General features: G+C 44.1%; 1 protein-coding gene across 4 annotated transcripts in view; it reads right to left on the bottom strand.

Annotated features, from left to right (window-relative positions):
- Positions 1-15,476, bottom strand: part of LOC126533200 (L-asparaginase) — a 90,130-nt gene that overhangs the window by 16,663 nt on the left and 57,991 nt on the right. For 3 of the 4 annotated variants that reach the window (XM_055071654.2, XM_055071653.2, XM_072289416.1), the window contains 3 exons: positions 9,602-9,712; positions 7,332-7,427; positions 5,905-6,152 (listed from right to left, as the gene is read on the bottom strand). In XM_055071654.2, coding sequence (XP_054927629.2) covers positions 5,905-6,152; positions 7,332-7,427; positions 9,602-9,712 — 455 coding nt within the window. Of the gene's footprint in view, positions 1-5,904; positions 6,153-7,134; positions 7,238-7,331; positions 7,428-9,601; positions 9,713-15,476 lie in introns of those variants that run through there. The other variant, XM_055071655.2, reaches the window with a different exon arrangement.

The following is a 15,476-nucleotide window of genomic DNA, read 5'->3' as shown; positions in this document are numbered from 1 at the left end:
TGTTTCTAGCATCTCAAGGAGTTGATATGACTTCCCAAGTAAATTGTTTCAAATATTTATATATTCCAGCATTAACCCTTTCGCTGTCACGGACGTACCGGTACGTCATCGCGCTTCCCCCCCACGGTGTCACTGACGTACCGGTACGTTCTCTATCATGCGTTCAAAATTTCGCGCCTGAGCGCAAAGCTGGCGCTCCTGAATTGGCCACGCCATCTGTTGACTCTTTCTAAAAGTTCGTATATTCTCCCCGACCTGTGTTAACCCATGTATTGAAGAGTACGGTGCGACTGCCACTCCCCACTTTCTCTTTGCTGAGTGGCGCGGTGGCTCCGCGTTCGCTGGATCATGCGCCGCACGCATGTGGTTATGGGTTCAAGGGTTGTTCGGCCATCTCCGCTGGTTTGAAGGTTTTTATTTTTCTTCTGTTGGTGCGTCTGCTACGCCGCGTCAAGTTCAGGCTCACGTGCCGTTGCCTCTCCGAAAAGAGTGACTCGATTGCTGCTTTCGCTCTCTCGCCGAACCCTCGCTTCCGACTTGCAGCAGTAAACGTAAAGCCCTTCGAACTTTGTTTAGCCTTTTTCCATCTCCCTCTGTCTTCTTGATCACGCAACGTCCCATTTCTCTCCGTTGTGCGGGCGACTGAAAGCGCATCCTCCCAGCGCGCGGTTACTTTCGGATGGCTGAGCGCGCGGGACCTTCGTCTGCTCATTGGTGCGGTGGCTCAATTCCGATTTAGAATACGAGCCGAACTCAGATTCGGACTCGGACAGAGTCGCATGCGAGGAAGAGGGTTCCGCATTGTCAGATTCGGATGTTGAACGGATCTTATAGTCAGGCTGATGATGATGTTTACTAACAGCAGCTGCAGAACACTGAAATGTGCATATAGCATTGACTACGTTATTTGTATACCAATCATAATCAAAAATAAATTGCTATGTTCATTCCCTGTTATGCTCGTTCCCTGAAACCAAGCCGACACTGGGGGTGCGTCACGGCCAGAAAGGTCCGACAGCGAAAGGGTTAATTAGCACAAAACGAATGTAAAAAATGAATTTTCCAAACTTACTTTCCAGGTGGCGGTAACACTATGGTAAAAGATTTGCTCATGCAGTAGACACCCCCTAAACAATGTGCATGTAAGAAATCATTCTGGCCAAGCATTTTTAGTAAGGCTTCCAGAAACAAGCTCTAAACACCATATTTTACATAAAATACCTCTTTTTCAGAGTCAGAAGAATCACTACAGTGAATCAACCTAAAAATCCTAGATAATCATTGGCGAGTAAGGCTGGTATTCCAGCTAAGTTATGGCAAATTTACAAATTAGTAGTATTTGTTAAATGCGAGAAATAGTTTTTTGGACAAATTTATCAGCACAAGTTACCTAGCTAACCACCACTTAGTATGGAAGATCAGAACATTATTTAGCTGTATGGCATGACTTACATATGTTACTGCAGTGAAATTGACAGGCGTTTAATGGCATCACCACAAACAGCCCCTTCAGGTTTCTTGTGGACAAAACCAGTAAGCACAGCCAACGTCCGATTTTTCAAACACCTTAGGGGCCGCAAAAATGACCGAAAAGTCGGGCAGTCTAAAAAAGGCTCCAATCCACGCTGTGAAGATGGTTGGACAGCAAAGCTGTAATGACACCTGGAACGATTACCCATTGCGATGTGACTTGAAATTATTCACATGGAGATATTCACATGTGCTTTACATATTTATCATCCAAAGACATTTAAACGGCCTGCGTTTGAATGTCACCTACAAAGAATGGAGCAGAGACAAGCGCAATAACCGGGAATCATAGTCGATCACACATGAGCGACTAAATCCAAATTCTGCGTAGACAAATTTCTTCTTAAATTTAGAATTTGCACCTTTGAAACGATGGATTGCATTGTACCTTCGTCGCTCGGCTGAATTTTCGGCTTCATGTCATTCATCATGTTGCCACGCTTGTGCTGAGCGTACTGGACACGATGTTCATCCACGGCACGAGCACAACACCGTTGTTCACACTGTCATCTCTGTTCTCTTCGCCGCTTCTCATATTCATGCTGCTCTTCAGGAGTCCTCACTATACAGGGCTCTCTCATAGCACTGTCACAACACAAATGCGATGCCTTGCTAGGCAGGCCCTCATTATACAGGATGTTTAGCTAACTTTAGCCAGAGGTTTAAAATATGCCGATGCACTCTAAGACGACACGACCAAATGCATGCTGCTCACTTTTGTATCAACTGTGTCACGCTATATTTTTTAAATTAGATGATTAGTCAAGAATAATTAACCAACTTCTGAAGCAACGAAGTTAGGAAAAAATTTCCAGTTAGAAAGTTGTTAAGTGCTTTGCAAAACGTCCAGCTAAACAGTTTCCAACTATCTATCTATTAGGTATTAGTGTTTTTTCGCTTACTGTAGATGCCTGCAAAACACAAAAAAATACGATGCAACGTGCGCGCTGGCGTGTTGCGATTGCAGCGCTCCCAAACGTTTCTCGCACAAATGAACACAGCACCTAGCAGGGTGTGCTGCCGCTTAAAAGACAACAGGGCAGTGACGCAGGTGTTGGCTGTGCAATTTACGCCACCAACATGCTTCCCTCGCAGCGGTTCACAATAGTGATAAGAAGGCACAGCGGCAGCACACCTGGCTAAATAATCATGGCGCGCAAGCAGACATGTCACGTGGTATTTTTTTTGGTATTTCGCTGGCATCTGTAGTAAGTAGAGAAACACTAGTGCCTAATAGATAGAAAGTTAGAAACTGTTTAATCGGACATTTTCCTAAGCACTCTACAATTTCCTAATCGGAATTTTTTGCCTAACTTCGTTGCTCCCAAGTTGGTTAATTAATCCTGACTAATTATGCAATTAAGCAGAATACAAAAAATAGTGTGACTTATTCCATATAATAGTCAGCAACATGCATTTGGTCGCGTCGTCTCAGAGTACACCGGCATATTTTTAACTCTGGCTAAAGTTAGCTGGGGCACCCTGTACCGTATTTACTTGCATAATGATCGCCCATTTTTGTCAAAAAAAATTGACGCAAATTCAGGGGTGCGAACATTACGCGAGTTAAATTTCCCGCAAAAAAAATTTTTTTTTTTATCCCGCATTTGCTGCGGGATGGCAATAGGTCAACAAATAGGCGGCTGCCACTGTATGTAGTGCGGGACACCAAAACACGAATGGCAGCCGGCGAAGCATGCCGAACGCGATTTTTTTTTCTTCTCGTGAGTACATTACATGAATTGAAACAGTTTCTTCCGTATCAGTAATGAATAATATTGTTAATATCAGCAAGTTTGCGGCAATAACGTAGCCATGTCCACTTTGAAGGGACAGAAACAGATGGGTGCGCTTAGCTGCCAGTGACACAGGAACACATGGCGGGCATGCTGCGGAAACTGCAGCATTTGTCTTCACTACTATCCTAATACGGCACGTTTCCGCTAACAGGGGGCGAATATTTTAGCCGTGTTACAAGCGTCGGCATATGAATAGGGTACACTTCTAACGTATCAGTGTAAACGTGGCTGCTATCGTTGCCACTTGCCATTTGTTGCTTGCCCACGAGTGCAGACGAGAAGAATCGAAAGGCGCCTTTTTTGTTGTTGTTGTTGACTGTAACCATTATAAAGCCTACACATAATAAAGGCAAGTTTGGTCGTAGCTTTTTTTTCGTCATGGAAGTGCGGAAAGTGATGAAAAGAATGAAATGGGGCATCCGCTTAAGAATGTTTGGTGCGAGCAGACCGCTTGGTTTGTCTTGAAGAGTCGTTCGCGTAGCATTCGACAGATGGTATGTGCAATCATTTAGCTAGACTTGCCACACGACATATCGCTGCGGCAAGTTTGGGGTGCGATCATTACACGGGAAATTAAAAAAAAGCTAATTTTGACGACAAAATTAAGGGGTGCGATCATTACGCGAGTGCGATCATTATGCGAATAAATACGGTACATATACAATGTAGGGACGTCACATCTTTTGTTACAAAGTGTGCTGTCACAAACCTGCACTTTAGTTCATATTTTATATGGATATTGATGTCATGCCTCCTGTCTGTTACAAGCAGATGTCATTGTCAATCATTCTGAGCTTCCCATAGTTAAGGACCACCTTATCATTCATCTTGACATGAGACGTGTTTTGTGCTTTTCTTTATCGAAAGAACCTATGTGGTATCCACTGCATGTGTGATTCCATAGGATATGCACACTTCTTGGTTCAACTTTAGCCTACAGTTGCACTACCTCCGTGATCAGCCCACCAAAGAGGTTATTTTTGCCTATGGACACATAAGTGCATCGGGGAGTAGAAATATCTAGCTTCGCTGTAAAAAATGAATGCATGTTGTCTTACTGTCCCCAAGGACTCAAATCACCACAGGCATGTCCGAAATAGCTCTGAAGGCGTGCCAGTACACTTATTAGGCGTATCAGTGCTCCTGATGTTACAGGAGACAGTGGGTGCGCGCCTGTATAATTAAGGACCACATACTCTGTCTCGTGACAGTGGCCCCTTTCCATTCCTGCTATCCTTCACCACAATACATCGCGACTGTTTCACCAAGTAACACCACTATAGTGTGGCGAAGCTGACTTGGGAACCGACATTATGCAACACATAGCCGTGCTCACTGCACTTCGAAGCCATCTGCGAGGATGAGAAAGGCGAAGTTGGCACTACTGCTGATAGCAGCGAATTCTTTCAATTAAAAATATGGCATTGAATAGCAGGAAGCTTGGGAGCGAACATTGAAGCAGCTAGGCCTGGCATTGCAGCGGTGGTGACTACGGCTGCCAGTGGATTGTCGTGTGAGAGCACTGGTTCGAGGCTGCGAAATAAGAAAAATGGCGGCAGCGGTGGCTTCGATTAATGCAATTTCAGACCTACAGTCACGGCAAGAAGTCCGGAAAATCGGACGCTGAAGGGTTTCAGCATCCAAAATTTCAGACATCTTTATTGGCTCTATGGGATACGTCGTGGTGCTGCGAAGACGTCCAAATTATCAGCCATGCCTGAAAAATTGGTCATTGACTGCCCACAAACATGATATTAAACTAAGGTTACTCCAAAATGCTACCACAGTACAAACTTTAAGTGTAAGCAAACAAGCGGCTTAGCAGGGCAAGTCTTGTATAGCTGTGGCACTCCTATTTATGTAACGGTCAGTACACTGCCACCTGCCAACCTCCTTTATACAAGGTCACTGTTCGAGTGTGATGCTGTGGAGGGTCAACAGTGACAAACATGGAGCTGTCATTTAAACAGTGTGCTGTCACCTAAGCAATCTAGGCAAACACTGCTCAGTCGTGCCATACAGTGAAAAAAAGTTCAACTGATCTTTCATGATAAGTGGCGATTAGCTAGGTCACCTGAGGTGATAAATTGTTTAGAGGAAATTTTAAAAAACATTCCTCCACATTATTGTGGCATAAAATTTATTTGCTCATTTGTCTAAACATAAGTCACTCCAAACAATTTCAATCTGCAATGAAAAAATGTCACTGTCAAAGGGTTAATTCAATGGCATCTTCTGCTATGACAGTTTCATGCGTCACAAACAGATGAGCCTTTTCTTTTTTGGAGGAAGTGATTTGCCTTAACATGCAAAACTCAGCTATCTTACACAAGCAAGAAGAGAACTTCACATCTTTAATATCCCAAAGCAACACGCAGACTGCGATGAAGACTGCTTTGTTGTGTGTGCTCAAGCATTTCTCGCACTCTGCCCCCTCCCCCCTTCAGAATGTGGTGGCCGAGAATCACACCCGCAATCTTGTGCTTAGCAGCGGATTGCCAGTGCTGAGCCGCCACGGCATGCAGAGAAATCGGACATGGTCAAGCAACTGCCCCCGAGCAAAGTGTCCACTAACGTGCACAGTTCGTCAGCCAGCTGCAAAGCTGGCATGCTGAGGTGGGCGCCTGCCTGCACCAGCAGCTCAATGATGGCATGCTGGTCACAGAGGACGGCACTCGTGAGTGGCGTGTGATGGTCGCGGTCGCGCATGTGCACGCTGGCGCCATGCTGCAGCAGATAGCGCACCATGCTTGTGTTGCCCTCGCACGATGCCACGTGTAGAGGAGTGCGGAAGTCATAGTCGCACGACGAAAGGTACGCACCCTGCAGCAGGAGATATGCAGTTAACACACAGTATCATTAAAGGGAATGCCAAAGTAGTACTAGTATTTCAGGAGTTATTGAAGCTCAGTTTCAACACGAAGGCCTCGGCAGCAATATGTTACAATTTCAAGTTTACCTATAATGCACCCCACATCAAGCACTTTCTGCCAATGTTTGCTAATTAGGTATTTCCTTTAAAAATTGACTGTGCTGCACAGCCTGCCACAAAAGCATAAAGTTGGAGCCAGCCACTTCTGAACAGATTACTGAGCACTCCTGGTAAAACCACTATGTGGTTGTGTAGTGGGTTCACTCCTCTCGTTGTTTACAGCAATGACTTACATCAGGCAAATGACTGAAAATGGCTTACATCGCATTTGAAATAGCCAATTCTGTTCATGTATGTGAAACATTTTTCAGAGTTTAAGCAAGGCATCCAAATCTGAGAACAACACTTTGGGCTTGCTGGCACACAATGAAACAAAGTAGCTGAAGTGCTAAACAGACAAGGAAGAGGACGCCAGCACACAAGAGCTTGTGCATGTCTAGCGTGTTTCATCACATCCATGGATGTCCTGTTCTGCGGGCGCCTGCTTTCAATGATGCCGAAGATGCACAAATGAGCTAAAACCCAAGTTTTTCAATGAACAGATTTACAGTTGAATGCGATGCTGGGCTAGTTGGTTAATGCTTGAAGTGTACTTCTGATGCAAGGAAAACTAAGCGGAAATTCTGCTTAGTTTTCTTGTGCCAAAACCATATTTTAAGATTTACAGTTACCGCCTGAGAAAGTGTTTAGTCATATAACATTTTGCCTTTCATCTCCAGCACCATGAAAAACATGTATTGTCAAACAAACAATAGGAAAAGAGCCAATTTAGGAGAACATGCCAAATGAGCTGCATTAAAACAGTGATAAGCATTAAATGACAGAGTATCATAGTAGTAATCTCCATATTCAAAGTTTTCTCAAGGACTTAACTATTGGTTGTTGGTCTGTGCTTGTGTCAATGTATCCCTCTTGTTATCTTTGTCAGTGAGCAGTGATGAATTTTCAACATAAACTTGTGCAGACTTTCCAACTCCTAAGAGAGTACATAAAAGTTTCATAGCCATCTGTAAAGTCTAACTTTATAAAAAAATAATAATAAGTACAGAGGCAGTTTATCTGTAACTCACAAATTGCCTCATCACTTCCAGCCGGTCAACATCTCCCCGTGCTGTGACTGAACAGAGGATACTGGGATACAGCACCGTCTGCAGGGACTGAAGTTCCTGCAAAGAGAATGCACTAAACAAATCTGCTCACTACAATGAGAACTGTATGACAGCGTCAACACTTTGTTTTTCCAGATGACAGTGTGCGTAAAAGTCCTTGGCTGGATCTGTTGGGCGTTTCCGCCTCTTTGTTCGTGACTAACATGACCATGCTACAACTTCCATAGTCATGATCCCGGCCGCCTTTTCCGTGATTACTCTGCAGGGTTGGCGCTAGAAGACAGGAACTGGGTGAGGCCCACAGAGATGCTTGCCTCACTCAGTAGTGCACATCATGAATTAGGTATCAACTCTCCAAAGGAACAGCACTCCTCCAGTTTAACAGCATTAAAAATTCTCAAAACGCTAGCTGTCATTAGGGAAGAATGTGAGAATTCTCCCCTTAGTGTGTGCCACCTTGCAGCACTGCACAATACCACCGGTACCACCGTGCAGTTCGACTGCACAATCTTTGCGATCGGCCCACGAAAATGGTTAGATGTGAAAAATGGAATTTAATTCCCAAAGCTGAATAGTTAAAAAAGTGACCTTGAATTGATTTAATGTCTGCTAACTGAAAGCCGCTTCAAATGTCACAATATGAAAGAAGGCTCGCACGAAGTACCAGGTTCCTTCATTTGATGTAAAAACATGACAGCATGGCGCATTAGAGTACCATTAAGAAAGCATCAGTGCTAACTAAGCAGGGCATAACACCAGCAGTGAACCAGTCACTAGGTTGCTATTAGGTTTTGAAGCATATCTGTGCAGTCAGCAAAACAATCTCACAGTGGTGTGGTAGCTAAATGGGAATATGTGCACGTGGCCTTATAAGAGGTACAGGCAGGCAAGAATAAAGCAGTAACAGGCAAACACATACAATATTCTGGTGAAAACGATCACTTTTGGTTATCGGGGGGAGGGGAGGAGAAAAATAAAGAAAGAAAAAGTAAAAAAGTAATAAATAAACAAATAAAAATCTGATAAATGTTTTCTCAGAGAAAGAATATTTGCAATTCAATAAAAATGAAATTCATCTGACAAAAGCTTTCTCAGAAAATAAATATATTAGCTATTGGATAAAAATTAAATTCATCCTGGTCCAAGGATGGAACTTGGACCAGGATGGAACTTGGATGGAACTTGGAAGGATGGAACTTGGAAGGATGGAACTTGGATGGATGCCTTTCCAGGATCTACCTTACGAGCTGACCAGTAGGCTAGCAGATAGCAGAGCGAGGCTTCTGATAAAAGTTTTCTCAGAGAAAAAATATTTGCAATTGAATAAAAATGAAATTCATCTGACAAATGCTTTCTCAGAAACTAAAGATATTAGCAATTGGATAAAAATTAAATTCATCCTGGTCCAAGGATGGAACTTGGTACCAACGCCTTTCCAGGCTCTACCTTCTGAGCTGACCAGTAGGCTAGCAGGTAGCAGAACAAGGCTGAATTAATCGACAAGTGCAGGGGCACTGCGTATGGCAGATCAGAAGTGTAGAATGAAATTGGGTGGATAACATTCCTACAGCTTCTGCAGGACTCATTCGTCACATTTTCTCTTGTGTGTGACACTAAAAAAATTCTAGTGGATGCTGCATTTTGACAGCCAGATAGGGTATGTGGAAAACTGTCAGTTTACACTGTGAGAATTATGAAGGTTTGTATTTTCCTAAGCATGCCAGGGGAAGTGAGGAGAGCAGGCACCTTCTCTTCCCAGACGGGGAGCCAGACGATTGTCTTACTGACGGCGAAATGCTCTCGCAAACGTCAGCCGACGAACACCGGAGACAAGAGATGACAAGTGTGAGCGCCTGACAAAGGAATTTTGCCATGACCTACTTTTGAGCAAACGTCTAGGTCTCTACTAGAGTGCAGTGCAAGAAGATCCACTGGTTGAAATAAACATTTTTGTCATTGCATTAATCGGTTGTGTTGTGTGTTCTGCTTGTCCCTGTACCACCGAGTCTGGCCGTGCGCAGTAAGCACTCGGGAGTTAGCCAGCAAGTCTAAGCTTTGGTGTTCAAAGGCAACTTGGTAAGAACTATGTTCACAAAGCCCAGATGCCACATTATAATTTTAACTTTATCGTAGATATGTTCTACACTAGTTCTTGCTGCCACATTTCATTCCGGCCTGCCCACTTCGTCAGCTGATTTGCTGGCACAGTACTTTAATGACAAAATGGGTACCTCAGGCGACGAAATGTTCATAGTCCTTGCAATGGCGGTGATCAGATCCAAATCATCCAGCTTGCTTGGCTTGGCCACAGTCAGTTCACCCCTCAGACTGGCCTGAAGCATCTGCATTGGCAGTCACGATTAAAACGCTGCTGCTGCATGTGCCACTATCTACAAACATGATATTTTAACAGCAGCATCACTGTTGAAAGAATTCTATACACAAGAAATGCTAGGTCAGTTATGCCGGTACATGAGTACAGTCGAACCTCGATAAAACCAAGTCGCATCAGACATAAGAATACCTTCGTTATATCCAACATTTCTTATAAGCATACAGACAGATAATCGGGGAAAGAAAAAAAAGGAATTGTGATCAGGTCTGTGAGAAATAGACACAAGTAAAGTGCCTCCAAAGGGCTCAGCAAAAGGGCCCCCTGCAGATTTTCCTGGAGGGTCGGCACCTTGCAATTCCAATACGAGGCACGGGAACGACAATAAATTACATACATGTGCTCTCCACTCGCATGGCATTGGTACATTGGCTTGCAGTCCAACCAAGTCAAGCCGCTGGTCAAAACATCATGTATGTTCCATTTCACGTTGGTGTTGCTGAGCCAAGTTGCCAACAGATTTTTTCGACACAAAGATGGCCACACATGTATCCAAGCTCCACTACTACACCCATGCGTCTGATCTCACGCTCGATCACTGATAAGCACTACAGCACGAACATGCATCTTCTACAACGCATAGCACATTGGGCAAAGAACTTTTTAAAATGTGTAGCTGTTTCACTTTCTCGCAACTTGTACTGAATCCCATGCAGTGTTCAATTGTTTCAGATTTAATAATGACTAACATCCCTGAGGGGACATGTTCTGCACTTATACTGTCTGGCATCAGTAACCACAATGCTGTTAAGTGTGAGAGTAGCATGAATTGCTTAAAAATCACTAAAGGCAAGCAGCAGTACGTTTATAACTACCAAAAAGCAAGAAAGCGGGAAATAACAGGTGCACTAAGTACGTATTACGACATGTTTGAAATGCATGCAGAAAGTATGGGTGTTCGCAAGCTGTGGGATCTATTCAGAGATAACATGCTTGAACTGCACATTCTACACGTGCCGTCTTGGGTGATGATGCCATGAAACAGTAAATGTATACCTTGGTGCAATAAATAGACGCGCAGGACTACAAGAAGAAGAGCTTCTCCTTATTCCACGTACAAAAAGAAACTATCCGAAGAATGAAGAATTAAAAGTCAGAATTGCAGGAGGCAATCAAAAAGGCAAAAACCGCATAAAAAAATGCCAGAGATAAATACTCTGAGACTATTTATATACAGATGCAGAGGATGCTGCTGTGATATTAGTCCTTGTATAGCACGCGCCTTCAGATCTTTGCGCTGCAAGAGCTCTGTTACGGCAGTAGTGCTTTTAAGAATTTTTAGCTTATGAAAATTTTATCGCATTGCAATTCTTTCACAATGTATCTTTCGCATCCTTGGCACGCTTCATAGTCATTGTCATAGTTTTATTACATGTATTCTACCGTCTTTTAGGCCCCTTTACAGCCCTGTCACATCCTTGTTCGTAATTTATAGCTTCACATTGAACACATTCACCTTGGCTTGGCGCTCTTTGGTCATACTTGGCCCTTGCGCCACAAAACACTATATTCATCATCATCATACGGATGCAAACACAGCTGAAAGAGTTATGGGAAATTGGAAAAACGAAAAGCAAGGGTACTTCCCCACCTTTGAACCAGGACAGCACTGTCATTCACACTGATAAAGCTGCTTGCCTTAACTTTTAGATTAGCTCAGTGTTTTCTAGTCGAGTACGTAACAGGAGTGCTGTTTGCTAGACTCCCTCAAGTGAGTGAACAACCGATGGACGATGACACATTGCATTTGATCGGTGGGGAATAAATAAAAGCACTACTAGAAAGACTGAACTCTTCTAAAGCAACAGGGGTTTGTCATGCACTACTACTCTTATGCCCACAAATTGTGGTAAGATGCCTGCATATTATTTTAATGAAATCTTTGCAAGAAAGCACATTACCAGATGATTAGAAAATGGCAGATGTGGTGCCTGTGCAGAAACTTTGGCCGCGAGATTTGGTCTTAATTACCATCGCACATCCCTAACAAGTGCTTTTTGAAAATTTTGTTAACATGTCATTTTTAGTAATGGTGTCATGCGCCATTTAAATCACTCTTCATTGCTAAGCCCTCAATAACATGGTTTCCGTAACAATTTTTCTTGCATAACACAGCTGGCAGAGTTTGTGCACGATTTATCAAAGACCCAAGACAAAGGTTACTCAATCGACTGTTTACCGTATTTGCTCGAATCTAACGTGCACTTTTTTTTCCGATAGAATGGGCCCCGAAATTGCGTGTGCGATAGAATCGAGTACAACCCTAAATCTGCGTTACCATATCGCCATCGGCATTTCAAAATCGCCACCTCGTATGTGCTTCGAGTCTAGCTGCTGTAGCTTTCTCCATGTGCTGCTGTGCAGGTGCTTAGGCAATGCTTCCTTTGGCTTAGGCTAGTGCACTGTCCGTCTTCCCATTTTCTGCGTTTGCTCTATCAGCATGGAGGTGCAGACCGCAATGACATGCCGAGTTTATCACGTTGCCGCAAATAAAAGGAAAGCGATCTTGTGTGCGAAGACGGACAAAAATCAGGCTGCATCATGGGCATTTGGAGTTCCTGAAACTTGCGTGCGGGACTGGCACAAACAGGAGAGGCATTCTACACCGGCGGCTGCTATGTACAGCGCATCCGCGCGCCCCCTATCTTGAAAGCAATCTGCGACAGAGACAAGAGTCTACGCATCTAGGCACATCGCGCTCTGTTTTCGTCACTTAGTTCGCACTGAAGCGAGAGGCCGCACAAAGGTCAATTCCCTTGCTCCTGCTACCACACTTCCTCACTCCAGCGTTTTGATAAAGAGTTTCTGTGGTCATTGAGTGAGACATGTTCATGTTTGCTTGTGCATACGTGACACCATGCTTGTTAATTTAGTTAGTAAGTGAATGTTTAAAAGTTTATAGGGCCAATAAAACTACTATCCTTACTTTTCATATAGCTGTCGACTAGTTTGCTATCGTAGTCGATGCCTCGCCTTTTGGGTGAAACTGCGAATTTTTTTATTTATTACAACCTTAGCGCATTGGGAGTAAATCTTTGATTTTCCAAACGAGTGAAAGTTGTATTTCTGTATGAAAGAATGAGGTGTGCGGTACTGTAAAGGAGTTTTCTTTCTTTAGGTCATGGCAAACGGGCGCGCCTTATAATCGAGAGCATTTTTTTCCGTTTTCTTTTGGTCACGAAAAACGGGTGCACATTACAATCGAGGGCGCGTTAGAATCGAGTAAATATGGTACTCTTAGATTTCAAAAAAACTTTTCACATTCCTCATTCATTACACCTTCAGAAATTAAGAAGGTATAATATTGTGATGGTGTAGGAGATCTGCACCGGTGTTTAAATAAACGAAGCAGCGAGGGCTCTGAAACACAGTATCAGAAAACAGTCAATCCCGTCTTCTTCCATTCTCACGCTACTGGCACATACCATTCTGTAACATAAATCCCCGGGGGCAAAAGCGCCATCCTGGTGCTGGCTAAGGTATGTGGTGCTAGTCCGAGTTGTAGGGCTTGAGCCTCGACATGTGAGCAAGTTCTGTAGCCGGGGCTACCAGCTACAGAACTGTCAAGTTCGTGTGTCAGGTGTCAGGAACTGTCAGTATCGTGTGTCAGGTTCAACACACGATATGGTCCAACGTAACGGGGCAGCAGCTTTTTGCAGAGGCCCACGTGACGAGAAGGCCGCCAGAGGAGGACCAGTGAGCCAGGACTGAAGCAGACATCTCGATCGTGGCAATCGTAAAGTGTTTTTTGAACAGTCTGAGATGCTATAAAACAGTCACGGGCAATGTGGCCGGCAGTTTTGGTGCGGGCAATGGCATCCAGGGAGTAAGAGCAAGAGCGTAGGTTAGGGCGTGTTGGTATTCCATAACTGAGGTTTTTTAGCGCACGAAAAAGGACGAAAGACAGTGGCAAGACGAGGACACAGCGCTAACTTCCAACAATGGTTTTATTCCACGAAGCGGTACACACATATACATATAGGTAACACACACAACCGTACGCATGCGCATATGTACTGATTTCTAGTCAAATGAGACAGCAACGAGACATGTGTAATGGAAAGTTAAGATGATATCAAAGATGAAAGAACGACCATGCATAGCCAAAAAAAAATGTTTTGTAATTGCAAGATTAAAATGTAATCTCCATCCGGCCACCCTCTGTGTCACATTTAAAAAATTGAATTCTTTACTTGAAAGATCTATTGAAGGCGCGCTAACACAAGCGCTCCCTAAACTAGCGATCTTCGCCGCTTCAATAATCTCACGTGTTGTTTGTGCTGGGCTTCTTCCTATCACCGTGCACTGTTTATAAATGGGACTGCACCCATGCTTTCTGCAGTGAAAAGCCAGATGCCCCACTCCTCCAGTTCGCACATTATTTGCGTGTTCACGCAACCTGTCATTTACGCACCTTCCTGTTTGGCCGATGTATTTTTTGCCGCACGACAGGGGCAGTTCATACACGATATTGTTCTCACAATGAACGTAGCGTTCCTTGTGATTTGTCCGGCAACTGGGCTTCTCAGAACCACAGTAGCTGGCACTGGCTTTTCACTGCAGAAAGCATGGGTGCAGTCCCATTTATAAACAGTGCACGGTGATAGGAAGAAGCCCAGCACAAACAACACGTGAGATTATTGAAGCGGCGAAGATCGCTAGTTTAGGGAGCGCTTGTGTTAGCGCGCCTTCAATAGATCTTTCAAGTAAAGAATTCAATTTCTTAAATGTGACACAGAGGGTGGCCTGATGGAGATTACATTTTAATCTTGCAATTACAAAACATTTTTTTTTGGCTATGCATGGTCGTTCTTTCATCTTTGATATCATCTTAACTTTCCATTACACATGTCTCGTTGCTGTCTCATTTGACTAGAAATCAGTACATATGCGCATGCGTACGGTTGTGTGTGTTACCTATATATATATACCGTATTTACTCGATTCTAAGCACCCCCTTTTTTTCACGATCGTGATGCCCAAAGTGAGGGGGGGTGCTTAGATTCGAAAAATCTAGAATGACCCCCCCTCGCATGATGCACCCATCTCGACATCACGACGAGATGGGTGCGAGAAATAAGATATTATTTTGCAAACATTCAAAAGAAAAATTGGTGCAGACAGTGAACCCACCGCTTGTGTAGGATGCTCACTCACTATCACTGCCACTCGAGTTCGTCGCACCGCTTGAACCGCTGCTCTCTGTATCCCACAGCAGGTCGTCTTCCGTTCCGTCGAAGTTGTTTCTGATCGAGCACTTCTTAAATGATTTGACCACAACGTCCACTTGGACCCTCTTCCACATGTCCGAAATCCACTTTGCGATGGTTGATGGGGACGCTTTCTGCAGCTTTCCATCGGCGTCCTCTTCCGGTCAGGGTTTCGCACCCACTCTTCGTACTCCTGTCGGAGACAGGCTTTGAAGGGCGTGTTGACTGAAACGTCAAGGGGTTGCAGCATTGGCGTCATGCCACCCGGAATCACAACCACGTCGCTATTGATGTTCCGAAGCTTTCTCTTTACCTCCGGGGTCAGATGGTCGCGAAACGCGTCCAACAGAAGCATCGACCACGTGCCTGCAGGTCCGCCGAGCAATGATTCCAGAGTGAGCCAGCGCATTTGGCAGCCTTGGCTAAGCGCTCTTCCTAACAAATGGGGGGTGCTTAGATTTGTATGCAAACTTTTTTCCTAACTTTTTCGTGGAAGTAGAGGGG

Source organism: Dermacentor andersoni, chromosome 7 (genome assembly GCF_023375885.2).
Source record: "Dermacentor andersoni chromosome 7, qqDerAnde1_hic_scaffold, whole genome shotgun sequence".
In the NCBI taxonomy this organism is placed as follows: domain Eukaryota; kingdom Metazoa; phylum Arthropoda; class Arachnida; order Ixodida; family Ixodidae; genus Dermacentor; species Dermacentor andersoni.
Note: the sequence above shows the minus strand (reverse complement) of the source record. Positions and strands in the feature narration are given on the sequence as shown.